We start from the raw sequence: 20,762 nt of genomic DNA, 5'->3' as shown, positions 1-20,762 counted from the left end.
TTGAAACACAGTTCTTGGACTCACTGCAGGATGAGTGCGGGGGAAAGAGGAGTTTCTCATGGGTGGAAGTGGCCACGCAGAGTTTGCCTGAAGCCCCACAACCAAGGCATCCAGCTCAGAGATGCCTGGGAGCCACACTGAGTATGTGGGAACGAACCCTGAAGTGCTGCAGCAGAATCCATCTTGGAGCAGGCTGCTGGCTCCTGGCACTGTGGGCAGATGGCTGCTCCGCTTCCCTAGCAGGCTCTTGGTGGGGATAGCAGAAGCTGCTGGCAGACACTGGCTGTGCTTCTCAGCCTTCTTCCTCCTCCAGGGAAAGCAGGACAGGACCATGAACACCATCCACAATACCCCAGAGACACCCACTCCAGGAGGACACATTAATCCTCTCCCCTGAAGGAGGAGATCCAGGCTGCGCATGGGATCAAGGCTGCCCATGACCATGAGGATGGGAGCCCAGTGTGGTTGCCACAGGTGACATTTAATGACAGATGAGCTTTAGTGGCTCTTTAGCAAGTGGCTCATCAGACACTGTCCTGGCTTCTTGTGCTCAGCTGCAATGGGGACAAGGGCTGGCTGGTGCCCCACTCACCTTAGCATCAGCGCAGGTATCTTGCTTGGCATTCCTTGTGACTAGTGATGTCCTATGAAGAAAACCTGATGGATGCGTCAGAAGCAATGGGAGCTGGAGCTGCCCAAGTCCCAAGATGGCCCTAGAAGCCTTCTCACACTGCCTTCTGCAGCCGCTGCTGCAGAACAGCTCTGCTCCAGCGACCGAGCAGCTCATCACAGTTGTGTTTGTCAGCAACACCAGCAGTGAGAGCCGAGCTCTGGGGCGATCAAATCCCATGGACCACTTGGTCCCATACAGAAAGCAGCTTCTCAGGCTCAAGGCCAGGTTCCAAGTGTTGGTGGTTAATGTTTAACAAGAAAAAGCCCAGAGCAAAGGAATAAAGTAAGAAATATTTAATGCTATGCTGCCAGTGGGCACTGGATGGGCTCCACTTCATAAATACTTCAGGCATTTCTGCTTGAAGATGAGCTCTGGCTCCCCTGGGCCTATGTGTTCACTTCCCCCTTGGCCAGGCAGGTCCTACGCTCTACACTGATCCCTCACCTCCAGCAAAGGGCAGTGGGAATGGGGATGAGATTCACAGCCAAGGATGAGCACTGGGGCAGGGAGACACTGGGAATGACAGCAGGGGACAAGTGCTTGTGTGGATGGGCTTTTGGATGGGGCTTCAGCATCCATGACCTGACACCCCACGGGCTCTTACAGGACAAGAACTGCTGCTGTTGGATGGCACCAGGCACCACATACGTCCTGCTCTCGTGGGTGCACAGCCACATGTGTGGCAGGTCCCCCTGCATGAACGTGACATGTAGCAGCATCCCTGGGAGAGCAAATGCCCCCCAGACTCTTGCTGAGCCCCCTGTGGCACCCGCTCTGCTCTCCATGGCCACTGGGCCAGCCCTGTCCATGTGTCAGGGAAAGGCCTTTTCGTTCATGCTGCTGGTTTGTTGCTGTGCCTGTGACTCAGGAACCCTGCGGCTTTGGGGCTGCGTTTTGTCAGGGGTGCAGAGAACCCATTGCTGCCACGGAGAGCATCCCAAGGACAGGGCATTGTGCACCACACCACCTCTGCCACACAGACACACAGCCAGTAACATATATATATTATATTATATTTTATATATATATATGTACACATTAACAAAGAAGTTGCAAAAAAAAAAAAAAAAAACAACCAACAGAAAAGGGGAAAAACTGTAACTTAAGAACAACCCTCCCCCAAACCAAAGCGGAATAGGAACAGTACAGATGGCAAGGGGGGGCTGACGGGAGCCAGGAGCTCACCACAGCCCAAGTACACACCATGGTGTCACCAGGAGCAGAGGAGCCCCCAGCAGTCCTGGGCCCCCACCCATGTCCATGTGGGGAATGGGTTCACTCATACCCCAGGGCCACAGCACCAGAACCATGGCGCTCGTGGGCCGGGGGCAGCACCTGGGGAGCATCATCAGTGTGGGGACCAGGGACGGGGCCACTCACTCACCCTCTGGTGGCACCCACGTGGGTTTTGTGGCTCCGAGACTTGGAGTGGACACTGCGGGTGGGCCCCAGAGCTGTGCGCCCAGGGTGCGAGCCCCCCGCTCCATCCCCTGTGAGCCATGTGCGAGGGCAAGGGGAACCCCACCACGATTAGTGCAATTTCATCAGGTGCAAACGTCACATTAATGGCTCGCGTGCTCTGAGTTACCGGGCGTGCCGAGTCCTCAAGCAACCGGCCAGGCGAAGGGTGCCAGGGCCAAGCTCAGCACCTGATTGCAAATGCTAAAATCCATCTCCAGTGCTTGGGCATTTGCTTGAGGTTGCCATGTTAAGAGCAGCCCCGTATGGGACCGGCACACAGGGAACGGACTTGCACAACAGCCCCGTGTGTCTGAAAAACATCCAACTGAAAAGGGCAACTTACCCTCCTGCCATGGACTCTGTGTGTGTGCTCAGCCATGGGGAGCACATGGTGTAACCCAGCTGCATCTGCGGGAAGCACATGGAACTGCTCCATCCATGCGGGAGGATTGCGCCTTGGAAGGCAGCCTGGGTCAGAGGGAACATGGCAGTGCTGGGGCCAGGTCCCATTCCACAGCTCCCTCCCTGCAGCCTGTCACCAAAACCATCAGCAGTGGGTGCTGTGCTGGGAAACAGGCCCTTCACACACACTGATCCTGGACAAACTGGCCTCCTGTCAGCCGTCAGCACCAGGCTTTGTGCCATGTGCCCCCCCGCAGCCAGGGCACTGTGGGTGCACCTGCTCCCGGGCAGGGATAACTGGCTCCAGCCACATCAACCAGCCTGTCCCGGCCCATAGGGGACAAGCTCCGAACTGCTGCTGCCCCATCCAAGCTGGGACCCCCGCCTGGGGCTGTGCTCTGAGGTAGATCCCTATCCACCGGGTCCGGGAAAAGGAAAGAAAAGGCAGGCAGAGCTTGGAGGTCTCAGACTGCCTGACCCATGAACTGCTGCTAAGGCAGCCATATCCAGAGGAGAAAACTGGGCTTTCAAACACCACTGACTAAAGCTCAAGCACCAGCCTAGCTCTGGCTGCTGATGCTGCCTGACCTCCGCTGGCATCTGCTGCTGTGCGTGCAACATGGACATCACACACCCTAGATCACATCATGGATCCTGGCTGCAGGTACCCACACTGACTCTATGCCCCCATGTGCCCAGCCCAGCTCCTCCTGGCTTTTAAACAAACGTGGGAATGGAAGCTTGGCCACAGGACTTGGTGCTTGTGGTTACTGGGAGCACTGGTGGCAGCTAAAGTGCTCCCAGTAACCAGGGGAGGCTAGAGCTCCTGGAACAGATTCAGTCCTTTGCCACAGAGCAAACAGGATGGTTCCGCACTCACACCACCATGGCAGAGAACAGACCAAGAGACAAGATTTGGGGTCATAAGCTGCGATTTGGGGTCACAGAGCATAGAGATGGTCTCTGGGCAGGATGTGACCTTCCACTCAGCATGGGGCAATGTGTTTTTTCTGCAGGGACACCACACATGACCCTCATAGAGGTTCACGTGGAGCAGCACGTGGCAGGGCCAGACCCTGTGCTGGGAAGGGGCATCTGTCAAAACTCTCTGCTGGGGGCAAGATGCTCTCAGCTTGCTCCCCAAGGGGGGTCCCTGACTCCACTCACCACCATCCAGCATGTCACTACCATCCAGTGCATCACCACCATCCAGCACGTCACTACCATGACCACACCACCGCCGCACTGCTCCCCAGGTGTGAGGGGCCGTGCATTTGACCACCACACCACAGATGCTGCCCAACTCCAGCCAAACAGAAAATCCTCCCCAGAGAGCAACGCTTGGGTCCCGCCTGGCTCTTGAGACAAGCTACCGATGGGCTCCAGGGCGCAAACCCCTGCTGCTCCAACCTGGGCCTCGCAGACACACGAGCTGTCCCCTCGACCACTGCAGCACCTCGGAACGTCACCCGACAACCCATCCCGGCCTTTCCAGCCCCCAGGAGAGGAGAAGCCATTGGGTGACAATCTGCCTGGGAAGAGGCTGCAGCACGCCGCTGAGGAGCTGCACTTGTGCGCAGGCGGAGCTCACCATGAGCAGTTTGGTTTGTTGTGGGCAGTGGCTCTTCCTCTTTCCCCTTAAAAAGAATTCATCGAGCTGTGTGCGGGAGGCACTGGCCTGTGGGAGCAGGATCTGACCACTGGCATCACCAGCACTGCCAGCGCCGAGGGCAGGGCAGGGCAGCCTAGTGACAGGCTTTCATCCCTGATACGTATGGGGACTCTTGGGGCCTGCAGTTACACTCCTGCTGCTCTGGGTAATCGATGAAGTCCGGGGCGGGCAGACCCGAGAGAATCATCAGGGACTTGTTCCAGATGGTGAAGGTCGGGCACACAGGCAGGATGAAGGAGACTTCGAACGTGTGGAGGTGCAGGGAGTTGGCCGGGTCGTAGAAGGAGAGCGCGTTGTTGTCGTAATCCAGGAGGACGCCGAGGCGCTTCATCTGCGGGTGCACCTCCACCAGCATCTCCTTGTTATTGTGCCTTACCACGAAGTTGTTGTTGCAGCGGGAGAAGACCCATGATGAAGAGTTCTTCCCAATCCACTCGTTCTTGGGGGCTGACTTGTACGCCACGCCGATGGCATACCTACAGGGGATGAGAGGAGAGGCTTGGATTAGCCGTAGCCTCAAGGACAAAGTCCAGCCCTGACACTGCTGCTGCTGCCTCCCTGATGGCTGCTTTATAAGGGTTCTCCTCCTGCGGAAGCAGCACGGCAGCAGCTTTATGGGATGAAAAGGGGCGAGAGGCAGCAGTGACACATCTGGACAAGTTTGACCCCCTGCTCTGTTCCTTGTGCCACCATGGAGCACAGCTGACAGCCCACAGTGAGACCTGTGCCCCCCACTGTGCCTGGTGCCCCATGGGACAGGAGGTGGCACTGGAGCCCCAGAGAGCTGCAGGTCCTTCTCTGCCTTTGATCCGAGCATCCCCGCCATGAGCATCCCCGCCATGAGCATCCCCAGGACACAGGGCTCCAGGCTCAGAGCTGATGCCATCGGCTGCACCAACACGCGCCCTCCGCAGAGCCATGGATCTGCAAGGTATTGCAAAGCTTCTTTCTCCTCTGAAGGCCTCACAGGATCCAGTCACCAGCAAAATAATGCCTGGAACGGGTCCATTTCTAAGCAGCAGCTCCAGACACAACTATTGCTTGATAAACAGCTCACAAACCAAGCTGCTGAAGTTGGAAACTGCTTTTTACTGAAGGCTGCACTAGTGCACATCTGGGACTCCCAGTAGGGCTGGGGCCTGAGGGCAGCCTGGGCTGGCGGATGCAGCAATGAGGTGCTGGGGATGCTTCGTGCCACAGTTGGGAGCGAGCAGCAGAGCTTAGGGCCATGGAGGCAGCCTCCCCAGGGCAGAGCCATGCAGCAGCACAGAGTGATGGAGAGCAAGCAGCGAGTTAGGCTGTGCCCCTCTGCCATCGCTGAGCAGGGATGTGTATCCCAATGAGCAGGGGGACCCGCTGCTCAGGGTCAGGGAGGGCAATGGAGATACAAGCTTTATCTTGTGGTGTCCCTGGGTTGGAGCCAAAGGCTTCCAGCAGAGAGGAGAAACTCATCAAACTCTTGACAGCCACAGCCACCACATTTAAGGTCTCAGCAGCCTCCCTGCTCATAAACAGCTCTGCCAAGCCCCAGGCCTTTAACCCTTCTGTCTCCCACATGTCTCTGGGGAAACCTGATAGACCCCAGAAGAGGAAGGGAGGGAGGACAAGGGTGGTGCCTACCAGGTTGAGGATCCCACCACCACCTCCCAGTAGTGACAGCCGCTGTCAATGAAGACGTTTCCCACTGCTCCATAGCATCCTGTCCCGCTGAACCTCTCGGGCGTGTGGCTCTTCTTCAAGGAGCTCTCGTCCTTCTCCATCTGCAGCCCATCATTGGAGATCTTCAACTTCTTGTGGGCCATCTTGGGGTCCAGCTTGAAAGGCTGACCTGTTAGTGGGAAGCACGCAGATTAGGATTTGTGTTTGTCACCATCTTTTGTCCTCTGTCAGTGATGTAAAATGTGGCAGAGATGGGAGGATGATGCCAGGTAACGGCAGTGGCCATTGGAATGCACTGTGAGCCAAACCAAGGCAGGGTGGGCAGCCTGAATTCCTGAATGGATCCGTGCTCTATTAGCAGTAATGAGAGCTCCACAAGCACAAGGACAGGAGGGCAGACCCTGAGGTCTGGAATAACAGCACCAGTCACAGCAGCAGAACCACAGCATCGAGCACGTCTCCCTCAGCAGCTAACCCAGGCTGCTCTCACAGCGCCCATGCTGCTATTGCGTGTCACAGGCAGCACAGCCCGAGGTTTTCGGTGCTCCTCTGCTGCCAAACAAGGTGTCAGCACTCGGAGAAGGCAGCCTGGAAATGAACACAGGTCCAGCCTGTGTTGAGGGAGACTGGGTGGGAGGTGGAGCCTGGGGCCTTCCTGCACACTTAACAGCATCCAGCTTGATGCATTCTGCAGGTCTGCAGTGCTGGCTTGAAACCCAACTGCTGCAACTCCTCTTTGACCTTACCAGCACACAGGCAGCCAAACTGCTTCCTAATTGACACCAACCAGTGCTGATCAAATCCTCCTGAGGGTCTCAAAGGCTCCAGCAATGCCTGCAAACCACGCGCTGCTATGGTTTACCCTAACCTGCACCCACAGGTCCCCTGCCACAGCCAAGGCAAGAACCACAGAAACCACCTTCCCTGAGCTTTATTTACTACCAGAGCTGGGTCTGTCCTGGTATTCTGGCACTTTCATTCCCTTTTGGACACTTGCTAATAAATAAGACTGACTCAGGACCAGGCTCTGCAAAGGAAGGTTTCTCTCTGTCACTAAACCAGAACCGTTCTCCCAAGGTCTTCCATTCAGGAACACAGATTTAGCCCCAGCACTGACAGCGCTAACGCTGCGGAAATCAATGTGTCCTGACACTGACCTTCTGGTGATGAAGGGATCTCTCCTTATATCCCTTCAGGAGCAGAAAGAAGGCTGTGAAATGTGATAATTGGCCCTTCTCCCTGTCAAGCTGCTGACACTTCCTGCGAGGTGACAGCAGCAGAGGAGCCTGCGCTACCTCCTACCACCCACAGGGAAAGGAGGAAACCCTTTGCCATAGAACGACAAACATGAAGGGGCAGGAGAAACAGCCACCAGGAGGTGCTGGGGGTGCAGCATGAAACGGTGGCACCTTCCGCAGACACCACTCCAGTGATGAGCAGCGAACACCCCAGAGGAGCCCTCATACACAGAGAGAAACGATACATGGAATCATCAGGGAATCCCAGCCTGATTTGTGTTGGGAGGGACCTTAAGGCTCATCCAGCTCCAACCCCCTCCCAGGGCAGGGACACCTTCCACTAGAGCAGCTTGCTCAAATACTCTCTCTCTATACATTATACATATCCATATCGCTGAATCAAACACTCAGAAATTCTGAATTTTCCCTAAACACTTTCCCTGGGCAGCACATAAACCCCGCACCCGCGGCACAGGGATATGTGCTCATCGCTGCCGTGCACCTCCTTCCTGGTCATTCCGTGTGCGAAGGTTGCTCCTGGCACACAGACTCCTGTCGTACATAGTAACTTGTGCAGTGCTTCAGGTGGGGATTGCTCAGGATTTATAAACATGCAGGAAGCTGCTGCAGATACATCCCTGCAGCAAGGGGCTGCAGAAACCTGAGTGGGCTCTTATTTAGGGTTAGGGTGATTCTTGTTCAAATCTCAGTCTGATTTTCCTGACCATATTTAACCCCCCTTGGCCACCCCCAGGGAGACGTGAAGCACAGTCTTGCTGCAGTTGCAAAGCCCCATCCACCACCACACAGACACTTGGTTCTCCTTACAGCTCCCCACACAGTCACGTTCTGTGAGGAAAGGCACGCACAAGTGCACAACTGTGCTGGGACCCCTGAAAGCCCCATGGTATAAAGTGACCAGAAAGATGGACCTTCAGTGTCCCCCAACATCCCAGTTGCTGAGGGACCTGCAGGCACTGGCAGAGCAGAGCTGACGGCAGGGAGCCCTGGGCACTGTGTGGGGTACCAGGAGGCTGTCCTTGGGGGCAGGGAAGGAACTGACACATGGAGCAAGACAGGATGTTTGACCATCGAAACCCTGGGTCTCCACCGCGCTAGCAGGGAGCGCTTGGCCATGCCCCTCTGGACCTGGGCACCATGGAGCTGGTCCCACAGCACCCACCAAGGTGAGGCAAGCACCCACACATACTGTTGGTCTTGAGCCGGGCGGGTTCGCTGTTCCGGCTGCCCGCCTGGTTGATGGCCTTGACGAGGAAGATGTAACGGGTGCCACTCTGGAGCCCATGGACCGTGTAGTGGTTCTGCTTGATGTTGGGGACAATCATCCAGCTGTCCATGGAGTTGTAAAGACCTGGGTACAGGACATGGCGGGAGGGGGGGAAGGTTTATCCACAGGAAAAGACAGAGCGCAAAGACCGCGTGCTGCCAACCAGGCCTGACTGACTGTGCAACGCTCGGGCTGATTTATACCTCCCAGAGGGGAAGAGGTGATATCACCCCACAGACAAGGACCAGCTTTAGACCCTTCATCAGAAAGGATGCAGTGGCTGAGAGACAACAGTCTGGGAATGATTTGGCCTCCCAGGCAGGTTTCTTTCCCAAACAACCAAGAAGGGCTTAGCCCTGGAGACTGAGGGCTCCCATCCTGCCAGAGCTTAAAAACAATCCCTTTTACTGCAGCTTTTGTCATCCATACAAACGTCCAACTCCCATCGAGCTCCTGGCTCCACAGACAGAGTGAAGGGGAGGCCAGCTGTGTGCTCCTCCAAAAGGTATTTCCTTTCCTGGGAAGCGCCTCGTGTCCCACCCCAGTCTCTTCACGCACGAGTTCAGCCGGGGCTCAAACGCTCTTACCACCAGACCTGACTGTGTTGTGTCAACTGGCAATGCATTATTCATGTTCTCCTCTGAGATGTTAACTGATGTTTTCTTCACTCCTTGTACAAAGAGCCACCGAAGGCAGCTGCTGGGTGCCCCTCTGAGCTGCCTTCCAGAGCTGCCCCTGTCCTCCTCCCTTCCCATCGCTCCCACCTTCCCATGCCTGAAGCCAGGACCAAGAGTGAGCGATCCCTCCTGCTCCCAGCCTGAAGACAGTGGCTACTGGCCAGGCTGCGTGACCCAGCTCCAAGCACCAGAGCTCCTAAAAGCAGGAACTTTCTCTGGCAGCTTCCTGCATGCTTTAGAGTGCTTTTAACAGCCTTCCTGTGCTGTGACCCTGTGCTCCAGCACTGACACCCTCTGGACCGATGAGATAAAGTGCCAGCAGCCACCAAAGTCCACAATGCAGAAGCATCATGTCAGCACTTCCTACAGTGGAAAGTGCTTAATAAGGAAAACCAGGAATAAAAACTCCTTTCAGGAGCTGTGCTGCCAGGTTTCTGGGCTCCTCCAAAGCACTTCAGGACGGACAAGCTGAAAGCTCTGGTTTTGTTCTCCCATTACAACATCCATGTGTGTTTTTTTTCCAGCATGAAACAAGCAGTTTCCCTGGACTTTCTCCTACAACCCAGCCCATGGATCCACTTTCCTCCAGAAGACAAATCCCCTCCAGTTTCAGGAAAAAGGCAGCATTAAAAGAAATCACAGTCACAACAGCCTGTTTTGGGTCGGGAGGGACCTTAAAAGCACATCCAGATCCAACCCCCTGCCATGGGCAGGGACACCTTCCACTAGAGCAGCTTGCTCCAAGCCCCACCCAACCTGACCTTGAGCTCTGCCAGGGATGGGGCAGCCACAGCTTCCTCGGGCGAATCGTAACAAGTACGTACCTCTGACACCCGGAGGATGGGCACACAGAGAAAGAACCCACTGCAGCTGCTGCTGAGACTGGGAAACAGTCCTCAGATCCATGGCCAAGCTGGTCTTGTATCCCTTCCCCTCTGTGCAAACCCCAGGGCAGAACAGCCCCAGCCCGGGGCTCCTGCATCCCTGACCCCAGCCCTGAGCAGAGTCCTCACCGGACCCTCCCTCGCAGTGTCCTACCCCAGTTCCCAGCCTCTAAACCTGCCGATTCCCCGAGAACCTCTCTCCTCCCCAGAGCAGCGCAGCACGGTGCCCCCCGCTGGTGCCGTCACTTACTGATGAAGTTGGCCTGGCCAGTGAAGATGGTGTACTGCAGCTCATAGGAGCTGACGCTGAACTCATCCTCCGACATCCAGTGCACAGTGATGGTGTCATGGGAGGCCGTGCAGAGCTCCTCCCGCACTGACGGTGGGTTCGGTGCTGTGGGAGATCACAGATAACGGGCCGGTAAGGTCCTGCTTTCCCAATGCATCCCCAGCTCAGACCTGAGAGCAGCTCTCAGCGCCCAAAGGGGCTACAGGAGACCTGGAGAGGGGCTTTGGACAAGGGCCTGTAGGGACAGGCCAAGGGGAATGGCTTTAACCTGCCCGAGGGGAGACTGAGATGAGCTCTTAGGCAGAAGCTCTTCCCTGTGAGGGTGCTGAGGCGCTGGCACAGGGTGCCCAGAGAAGCTGTGGCTGCCCCATCCCTGGCAGTGCTCAAGGCCAGGTTGGACACAGGGGCTTGGAGCAAGCTGCTCCAGTGGAAGGGGTCCGTGCCCATGGCAGGGGTTGGAGCTGGACGAACTTTAAGGTCTCTCCAACCCAACCCATGGGTCACAGAGATCGTAATTTTTGACATGTTTCCTGACTTCTCCTCCCACCCTCCAGGACAGGCATTGTGCACCAGGGGATGGGGACACGCAGGAAAGTGTCACTGCCCTGGTGGCAGCACAGCCTCAGCCGACCAGGTAAGTGCTGCCGGTGAGAACAACCCGCAGCCCCTTTGCCACACAGTGCATGCTCACCCGTCAGGTAATCCAGCCCCTCCAGCAGCTTCTTCTCTCTGGAAAAATCCAAAGCAAAGTTTTCAAAGGCATCATTAAAATTGATATCTGGTATCAGAACTTGGGAGGAGGCGGTTGCCATGGCGACCCTGGAAGAAAAGAGGAGCCCATCAATACGCATCAGGGTGCGGGATGCTCCCAGCAGCACTGAGGCAGGGGATTGGCGGGGACGCTGTGGGATACTGGTTCATATCTACCACCCCTGCTCCTGGCCCAGGAGGGTGGCCTGGCCTGGGGACAGGTCCCACAGAGGTGGAGGGGGGGGCTGGATCCCTGGGGGGTCCCAGCCCCAACTACCCTCCAGGCTCCCTCTAGATCAGCATTCCCACCCCTTCCCCCCCCAGGATGATGTTTGCTCCCACAGGAGATGTTCAGCTTCGTGAGGACCTGCCATGCAGCCTCTGTCCTTTGAGGGCTGGGCACCAGGGACACCACAGAGCAGCATCCCCGGGCAGGTCCCTGCGAGCAAGGACAGCTCCAGACACATCCCACCTCTCAGCCACGTTTCTGGCTGTCTGCAGGAACCGTGCGTGGTCGTTCTCCTTCAGGATGTGCTCTGCCTGGTTGATGAGGACCGTGGAGCGCTCCAGGCACTGCCGGCAGTTGGCGACCTGCTGGGCCAGCTTCCGCAGCTTCATCACCTGCAAGGGGGAGCACAGCGGGGCTCAAAAACCAGCACGTGGCCTGGAAAGGAGAGGGAAGACCCCATCCCAGGCCAGGGGCTGCTTAAATGAAGCAAGAAACTGTGAAACAGCGCAGAATCGTCCCCACAGGCTCTGGGGAGGGACAGTAGCAATGCACTCCCTATGCTCAATCTTGCTTCCAGGTGGGAAAGCCGCAGGCAAAAGCCCTGGCGCTACTCAAGTGGTCCCCCAGAAACGTGCCCATGGCACCAACCAGAGGAACTCCATCACCTGTCCCTCACTGGCAACCCAGCATCGAGCTGGACTCATCCTGTGAGCACACAACAGAGCTGAACTGGGTCCTCTACTCCATGTGACCACCCATGGCATTCCCAGCCTGCAACCCAAGGGAGCAGCCATGTGCTGTGGCTGTGCTGCTCTTCAGCAGGTTATCTCCTACGTCCTGTTTTTAAGGCAGGACCGGTGCACATTAAATCCTCATGGAGCTGCTGTGACAGCAGCTCCTGGAGCACCTCCCAGAGCTCTTGCTTCCTGTTGGACTTCCAGACCACGTACTCCAGGGGGGTATGGACTGAGAGCGCGCTGCAGGGCAGCAAGTGAAGAGCTGCCATGGGATGTGCTTCAGGAGCTGTGCCTGCCCGCTGCTGCAGGCGAGGATGAGCCCTGGGCAGAGCTTGCTGTGGGATGTCACAGGGGAACAGCCTTCCCCATTCCTGACTCTTGGAGCTCCCAACTGGCCCAAGAGGGTCCCCCAGGCCTCAGGGCTCCACATAGACACGTCCCTTGTTGTGCTTTCTGCTGCAGATCAGTGCCACTGCAGTGGAGGGAGGGGTGGGGAGAGGTGGCAGCGCCCCTGCCCCTGCCCCTGCCTGCTCTCTGCCAGCTGCCCGCAGGGGCTGCAGCAGGATGCGCCAAGACTGAGGGCAGGAGCTGCAGGTGCCATGGCCAGGGGCCAGCGTAACTGGGCCGGGCTGTGACACCAGCACCTGCAGAGCCCTGAGCGCCGGATCCATGCTGCACATGAAGTGTTCTTCAGACCAGTTGCCTCCTCCTCCCGCATCCTCCATAGGCCTCCCTTCCCTGGCCCCTCTCCGTAGCACCATGTGCCACTGTGATCAGGCTGCTCCATGCATCCATCGGGCCGTTTGTCAGGAAAAACCACACAGAACAATGGAAAACCAAGCGCCAGTTCAGCAGGAAAGTAGCATTTCTAGAGCTGCAGCTGGAGCGCTTCAAACCAGCTGCAGTGCCCAGAGCTTCCTCCTGTCTCCTGTGTTCGGAGCTTTTTAAGCTCCCCGGTGTTTGTGGCTGGGGCTTCTTGCTGCTCAGAGGTGTCAAGAGTGATGGGGAAGGTGCCTGGCCTCCCTCAGCACAGGGACTGCAGCCGGGCACTGCGGTGCTGCAGACACACACATTAACATCCCCAGCCTGATTTCACCAGCAAAAAGGCTTGTTCCAGCTTCCAGGTGTTTGAAGTTACCTGGTGTCATGGTTTATCTTTGGAAATCATACCCAGTCCCGTCCACAGTACACCCAGTACCCCCATTCCCGTGTTCATTCCCCACTGGTCCGGTGCTGAGTTTGCAGCTACATGGGCACAAGCTTGCTGCTCTGACCGTGGCTATAAGCAGTCAAGAATTGTTCTGCGGGTGGGTTTGGGCACTCACCAGGGCCTCTCCTCCACCCAGCTGCCAGTTTGTAGGAAAACATCTTTGAGCCTTCCAGCTCCCTGCCAAGCACGGCTGAAACTGGACAACGTGGCCAGAACACGGTAAGGGGCGAGGTGGGAAATGAGAGGCAGACAGACAGATGGACCAGCAGAAGGCACCGTTACATAAAATATGTTCCTGAGGTGGCTGGGATAAAAGCAGCATTCCAGAGCTTCCACCCTAGCCTAGGGGTCCAAGCATGGTGCTGCTGCTCTTGCACTTGCAGCACAACCCACTCCCAAACCTTCACTGGTGTACGTGGGGTGATGCCGCTCCCCAGCTCAGCTGTCAGCAAGTGATGGACGCAGAGCTGGACCCTGATGCACCTCTAAGTTCGGCACGAAAGGCAAAGGGCTCATGCACACTCACTGTGAACTCAGAACTACAGCCTGTCCCTCTGTCCTGTTCCTCCAGTCTCTGCCCATCACATGGAAACTACTGCAAAAAGCCAGAACCACTGGAGGAAGGGTCCAAACACCACCTCACCACCCCCCCCACCCCCCCGCCAAGAAAGGGGTGAGAAGTGCTGCAATGCAGAGCATGTGCCTCTCCCTCACCTGCAGTGCAGGGCTCGGGTGGCCCTTCAGCATTAATTCACTGTATCCTATTAGCACTGCAGAGTTAGAAAAGCCCTGAGGAAACATCTGGCCTGATCCAAGCACTGCACCCATTTGTCACGTTCATCGATGTGCCCTCCATCCTCTGGCCACGCCAGGCACGTGCCTTGTCCTTGGCAGGGGAGCCCTGCAGACAGCAGGAGGGGACACCAGGACCCGTGCCCCATCTGTGGGGCAGGGAGATGAAGCTGTGCTCACACCAACAGCTGCCCAGAGCAGCTCAGCTCCTCCATGCCAAGCCAATGAGCTGCTGTCAGCCCCTTTTTGTGTGTGCTTCTGGGACATCCCAGCCCCATAGGCACAAGAGGGGACCCTGGAACCACGGTTCAAGCTCTCCAGCTCTCCTTACCTTCGTCTCCTTGATCTTGACAGCGATGACCTGCTTGCGCTGGCGGATGATCTCCATGAGCTCGTCACACTCCTCCATCAGCTTGGCCTCATGCATGGCTGTGTTCACCTGGCCAGGGCAGCAAAACCGCATGTGCTGTAGGAGGGACATGCTCATCCCTGAGCCCAGCAGCCCCATGGCTCCCCCAGCTCAGACCAGGGGACATGCAATAGGCATCCTCCATGCTCGCCTGCATCCAGCTGGAGGAAGGAAGAAGGCTGGAGAAGGGTGCAAGTCCCTCCTCGCTGCACACCCAGGGTCAGTGCTGGGTGGTGGGGCTGCGCTGGGTGCTCATGGGGCACAGGCTCCTCCACAGGTACTACCCCTGCCTGGGGCACCGGCTGCGGGAGCCAGGCTCAGCCCCAGTCACAGCTCCATTGCTTCCCAACAAAGCCTGTGCACCACTGGCCAGCCCCAGCGCCAGAGGCCCAGGAACCTCCCCATCTCCCTGCATGTTTTGGCGTGCTCAGCACAGTACAGGCAGACGTTTCAGGCCTCTGCCTCCAGGACAGACCAGCATCCTTGGGGGGATACACTTGACAGAAGGGGTTCAAGCCCTGTCACTCAAGCCCACCAGTGCACTAGAGGACAAGGATAGGCTCTCTTCAATCCATGCCCTTGGAGCTGTGTGAAGCAGTGGGGAAGTCTGAAGGCAGCCCAGAGTTAAACACATTCCGTACAAGAGCTTTTTTTAAACCTGGCCAGCAGCTTATGCAACTCCGAAGTGGGAGACAGCCGATGGGCTGCGAGGACAGCTCCAGCAGGAAAACAGAGCAGGATGTAGCCCATCTGCTGTGGAGGGGGGACGAGATCAGGGGCTGGAGCCTGCAGCAATCTGTGCTGCCTTGCAGCCCGGCTGTCACAGGGGATGCTGGAAGCACGCTAGCCCCTGCGTGCAGCAGACGTGGCATCACCCAACCCTCCCAGAGCACAGATCAGGGCTGTGTCTGCAGCCCCACTGTTTGCTGTTGCCATCGGGAGGGAGACCTGGGTACAAAGATCCCAGAAGACAAGTGCAGGGGGGATCCCTCAGCAGGAGCCAGGCTGAGACCCCGGGCTCCTGCTTCCATTAACCCCAAAGCTGAAAACCCACCCAGGGCCAGGGCTCTGCACCTCAGCCAGCACCCATGCTCTGAGAGGATGATGGCAGATGGGGGCAGAGAGCCCACCACAGCCTTTCCTCGGCTGCCTCCTCTCCATAAAGGAGCATCCGAGGCCACGGTCCCAGCCCCACAGTGCTGGCAGAACATGGAGCAGGGATTTCAGGCCAGCATGGCTCAGCCGAACACTGCCCAAAACACTTTTCATTAGGATGAACTAGTTCTCATAGCAGGTAAATGCTGCATTTGAGGTGAATTCTCAGCAGGTGCTATGGCTGTAGGAAAGCCGGGCACAGAAGAGCTCTTAGACATAAAGAGTGGGGGAAAAAAATATTTCACTCTTCTCAAAGCATGTGTGGGAATGTGCTAGGGACAATACACCCCTACAGCAAAAAGCAATGGTAAAACTCAAACCTGAAGATGGGCATTGCAGCTCATGGAGGGATGAGGAGCATCCCTGCAGCCTGAGGTGGGACTTGGCACAGATAAACCTCGTCGTCCTCCTCCTCCTCCTCACCCAGGCAGTGGGAACCCAGCTCCAAGATGGAGCAGGGGACCCCAGCCCACCCCAAAGCCATCCACAGGGTCCAGGGGACATGCACCAGGCCAGCTCCGTGCAGCAGTGTGAGGGCAGCGACTTCTACCCACCGTGACAGGATGTCAGGGTGCTGAAGTACCCACCCTGGTGCTTCAGGCTCCTTGCAGGGCTGCTACCTGCTCTCTATGGTCCCCATTTCCATCACAGGATGTGCTCCCTTTGCCCTCTCTCCGCAGCAGCCCCATGCACCATCCCCAAGGGGTCACTCCTCGCAGGCTCCATGTATGGGGACTCCTGTGACACCCTTCTCCAGGGGATGGCCTCCCTCCTCTGCACCTCAGGGTGCCGGTGTCACAGTCCCTTGGACATCGTGTGGGACTTATACTGGACATGGGCAGGGTTTTGGGATTGCACATGTCTGCTATGCACAGCGTCCCCAGATAGCTCCAAAGCACAATCCCTGCGATGCAGCCTCCAAGGGAAGTGTGGAGGGGCAGAGATATTTTCTACTTCACACTTCAGTGTGCTCTCTGAAGGGCAGGGCTGCATATTTAGTAAGGCTGAGAAATGAATTTCAACCGTTATTTTAAGCAGAGTGACTGACAAAGCTGAAAACTCCAAAACTATGTAGGAAATGGCAGCCTGGGGGTCTGAAACTTCCAGAATTAGAAAGAAACACCAAAGAGCTTTCCGTTCATCATGGGTCAGTCCACAAGATGCTGGAGCTGGATCCAGAGGAGGAGGTTTGGAAGGACATCCACATGCATCCCTGCTCCATCTCCACTGGGGTCACACAGTCAAAGCATGACCTTTAAGAGCAGTGAGTGCTGCTGATGGTCACCAGGGCTATGGAGGGACATTCTGGCTCCCTCTCTGCCTGCCGGACACCCGCTTGCTCTCTATGTACCACAGTCTGCCTAGACCTGCTGGGAGGAGGCAGCCGATGCCTCACCAACAGTGCCGGGTCAGGAAGCTCTGTTCTTCATCCTTCGTGAAGGTGCCGGGTCAAGGAGCTGCTGCTTAATTTATCAATCAGAAAACACCAACAGCCCATTAAAACAACCCTACTTGTGACAGCCTCTCTCATGTTCCACTTCAGCAAACAGAGCTGCAAATTAATTTGCCATTAATTGGTACGTGTGCTTTGAAACAGCAGTGAGGTGTGAAGCATCTTCCTCCTCTCAAATGCTTTCCAAGCAGAGCATCACTTCTGAACTCCCAGTGCTGGGGCCACAGCCAAGACGCAGCATCAGGCTGTGGCACGATGCAAACAAGAGATGCCTGATTGCACACCAGGAACACAGAGTGCTTACAGATCAAGTGGTGAAAGCAGCAAGGTCAGCAGAGCCCCTCTCCTCAGAAGGATTACGGGTGATCTCTTCTCTTCTGCTAGTGCCTGCTGTAATCCCCTCCACAAAGCCTTCCCCGTCGCTGCCAGCTTAAGCTTGAGTGCTGCTATTCCGCTGCGGAATGCTGGGCTCAGGCAGGAGAGATAGCAACTGCTGCCTGGCAGCAGGGAAGAGGCCGAGTGCATGTGTTTGGAAAGAGGACAGGAAGTGGGAATTCTGGCTGCTGCAAACAGGCAGGAAGTCTGGGACCAGCCTTGTCTTGCAAGGGGAAGCTGCTGGGGTTGGAGACAATGTCCCTGCCTGAGCCAGGGCACTGGGGACAAGTCAGTCTGCCCATACTGCCACATGAGGAGCCTGACCCCAAACAGAGACTGAGTTAGAGGATGAGGAAAACAGCTTTAACAGTGAGGTTCAGGGAGGAACAGTGCTGCATCAGCCCCATACCAGCCTGTGGGGAGGGTCCAGGGTGGGACAGCCCAGAAAGTACATGGGAGGTGTGTAAAAATTACAGCCACTGCCCCGTGATACAGAAGCGGGGTTATAGCCTGGGAACAGCCAAAACCACCCTTTTCCCTCCCCTCAGTGCACTGGAAGTGAGCAGCCCGGTGGCTGGTACCTCTTCGCAGTGGCTCCCAGTCACACCTCCCTCTCCTTCAGACAATGCAGACCCCTAGAAGCATCCCCAAATCCTCCATCAGTCGCACCTTGGCATCAGTGATGCTTCCCACCATGCTCACCTCCATCCCCAGGGCAGCTCCTGAGAAAAGGACGCAGGAGCAATGCCGTGCATCTGCCATTCCCGCTGGTGCAGCTTCCCCATCACCCTCCCCCCAGCCCCAGCCCCTGCCCGCTCTCACTAACCTCCACTTGCTGGCAGATCTGTATGAGCTTGGCCATCTGGTTCTCCAGTTCGCTGTTGCGCTTCACAAGGTTGGTAAGATTCGTCTCCAGGGTTTGCTGCGAGAACCAGGAGAGGAGGAAGAGAAAAAGCAGACAGGTCAGCAGAGACAGGAACCCCTGTCCCAGTGCCCCAGCCGCGACCATTTCCCACTCCATGCGCCCCCCGAGGGAGCCACAACTGGAATAACTCTGGAATAACAGCTCAGGTTTCCTGGCAGCTCCTGGTGCGAGCGCTCGGCACTGCGGTGGCCCTGGGGAGGTGACAGTGGTGAGCAGCCCGCTGCTGCTCCTTTGGGGCTGTTGGAGGAGCCAGGGCTGTGCTCTTTCCTGCAGCAAAACCGAGCGTTTCCTGTGGTCCCTGGAAAACTTTACGGCGAGCTGGAATAACATCAGAAGTATCTTCAGTATCTCAAAAATGTTCTTAAACCACTCGCTTCTGCTGAACCCTCTGACAATGGGGGAGACCAAACACGCTGCTCCCCATGTTCCTGCCCAGGAAGAAGCCAGCACGGCTGTTTCCATCATCCACAGATTTCATCCTGCTTCCTTACTGTATCACACATGGTAAGGAAGTGGGACAAGATCCTAATGAACCACAGGAGAGGCATCTTTCTCCTCTGCAAACCATCCCTGCCAGAGCAATGAAGGGATGGGCAGAGGGAGCAATGCGGCAGCTCTGGATGGGGCCAGGGCAGCTCCCGCGAGACCCCACTGTAGGCTGCTGTACTCCCGGAGCAGAACAGGAGAAAGGGCCTGTTCGAGAAGCTGTTGATATCTGCAGATGCACAGTGGACCGGTGTTCTTCTGGATATCAATAATTTAAGTGACAACACATTTCCATTAAAATATGCGGTTCCACTAAGAGGAAATACTTTATAACAAGCACTCTGTACCTGTTGCAGCGCTTGCTGGGAAAATGATATCCTATTAATATTTTAAACGTCAGGGCTGGAAAAGGATCCCTGCGGTGCTTCCTTCATCTTTGGCTGGAAACTGCAGTCCCAGGCATTCACCACGGCTGCAGCAGGCCCAGCACCACGGCTAATTTGGGGGCTAGTTAGCCAAGAGAACTTGGATCACAGTCCTGGAGCACAGGCAAAGCGCTCATTCCTGAAAAACCACTGGCTCCCAAAATAGCCCAGGCTCATTTGCAGCGCTGCAGATTGCAGCCAGCGGCAGGTGAGGCAGCACGCGGGAGCAGGCTGGAAAATGGAGTAAAACCCCGGGTGCCTTCATTAAGAGGAAGTGCTTTGTGCGACAGCGCGGTGTTGATAATGAAGCAGCAGCTGCTGGCGGCTCCTGCCACCCTCTCCCTACAACTCAGTATCATCAAACACAGCCTGACGCAGGCACTGAACACCTCACTTGCTGATCACCCTTTCAGCCCTCCCCACTGCACTGAAGGTGCACCTCTGAAACAGCAGCGAATCTGCTTCCACGTTTTGCGGCTGCTGTGCAGGGGGCATGAACTCGAGATGCGTGTTTTGAAGTGCACGAGCCCAGCACACACCTGCAGCATCCCATGCCTGCCAGGGACAGCATCGCTCCTCCCCGTCCATCAGCACCCACAGACTGCCCCTGAGCACCCATCCTCCAGCGAGCGGTGCTGAGGCAGGGGCTGACCTACACTAGTGACATCTCCAGCACCAAACCCCTCCCTGGCTGCACCTCTGGCTGCTGCGAGCCCTTGTTACACACGTGAACACACAGATGGAACCATTTCCTTCTGTTTGATTTGCTAAAACAACTGAAATGCAGCAGAAGCTTTTATTACAGCAGCCGGGTTTTCTGTAGGTACATATAAATTACCACAGCTATAGGGGTTGTTCTTTAATTGCATTATAACATGTTCATAATTTCCCCACATTCTGGCCTGAAGTACAGACAAGCTGACTGCTCTACCATTGGGAAGAGAAGAGAGAAAAAGAGAGGAAAAGGAAACTCCACCGTGTCCTTGAGCAGAAGGCATTGGTGCTCAGTGAGATGAAGTGATGGAAACCCTTCACCAGGGAGAGCAGGAGCAGAGGATGGAGAGTGCATGGACACAAGAGTCCCCACGGGAAGCAGGTGAGCCCCACCCAGGATGAGGTGCTTCCCACGCAGCTCCCAAATCCCTCTTCAGGACCCATCCCTCCCCAGCAGCTCTGACAGGCAGCTCAGGGGCTGCACCCTGTTTACCTGCTGGTGACTGGATGCACAAAAACACATTCAGGGCCCAGCTAAACGAGCTGAGTAGCACAGCACTGATGGGCAAGTGCTGAGCTTCATGTTCTACTTAGTCATGTGCATGATGATTCTCCTTTTCCTCCAAATACCAAACAAGCAGCTGAACCAAAGGTAGATTTCTCTGTCTGAAGCCAGCAGCTCTCCTTCACCAGAGGGAACCCCTGGGAGTGGGACAGGAGAACCTGGAGTGCCCTGGGGAAAGCCTTGCCATGGGAGCACACAGGGCATTGGTTGCGCGAAGACCTGCTGCTGCTGCTGCTGCTGCTGCGCTGTTGCTCATTTGCAACCTGACAGGCGAGAGGGCTCGGAAGGGTCTTG

General features: G+C 56.4%; 1 protein-coding gene across 3 annotated transcripts in view; it reads right to left on the bottom strand.

Moving 5' to 3' along the window:
- Positions 1-1,710: 1,710 nt before the first annotated feature.
- MID2 (midline 2) overlaps positions 1,711-20,762 on the bottom strand; it is a 153,794-nt gene continuing 134,742 nt past the window's right edge. For 2 of the 3 annotated variants that reach the window (XM_065689186.1, XM_065689185.1), the window contains 8 exons: positions 18,180-18,275; positions 14,293-14,400; positions 11,466-11,614; positions 10,935-11,062; positions 10,205-10,348; positions 8,316-8,477; positions 5,829-6,036; positions 1,711-4,684 (listed from right to left, as the gene is read on the bottom strand). In XM_065689186.1, coding sequence (XP_065545258.1) covers positions 4,282-4,684; positions 5,829-6,036; positions 8,316-8,477; positions 10,205-10,348; positions 10,935-11,062; positions 11,466-11,614; positions 14,293-14,400; positions 18,180-18,275 — 1,398 coding nt within the window. In that variant the 3' untranslated portion in view covers positions 1,711-4,281. The remainder of the gene's footprint in view (positions 4,685-5,828; positions 6,037-8,315; positions 8,478-10,204; positions 10,349-10,934; positions 11,063-11,465; positions 11,615-14,292; positions 14,401-18,179; positions 18,276-20,762) is intronic. The other variant, XM_065689187.1, reaches the window with a different exon arrangement.

Source organism: Lathamus discolor, chromosome 9 (genome assembly GCF_037157495.1).
Source record: "Lathamus discolor isolate bLatDis1 chromosome 9, bLatDis1.hap1, whole genome shotgun sequence".
Taxonomy (NCBI): domain Eukaryota; kingdom Metazoa; phylum Chordata; class Aves; order Psittaciformes; family Psittacidae; genus Lathamus; species Lathamus discolor.
The sequence above is the reverse complement of the archived record's forward strand: the minus strand, read 5'-3'. Positions and strand labels throughout refer to the sequence as shown.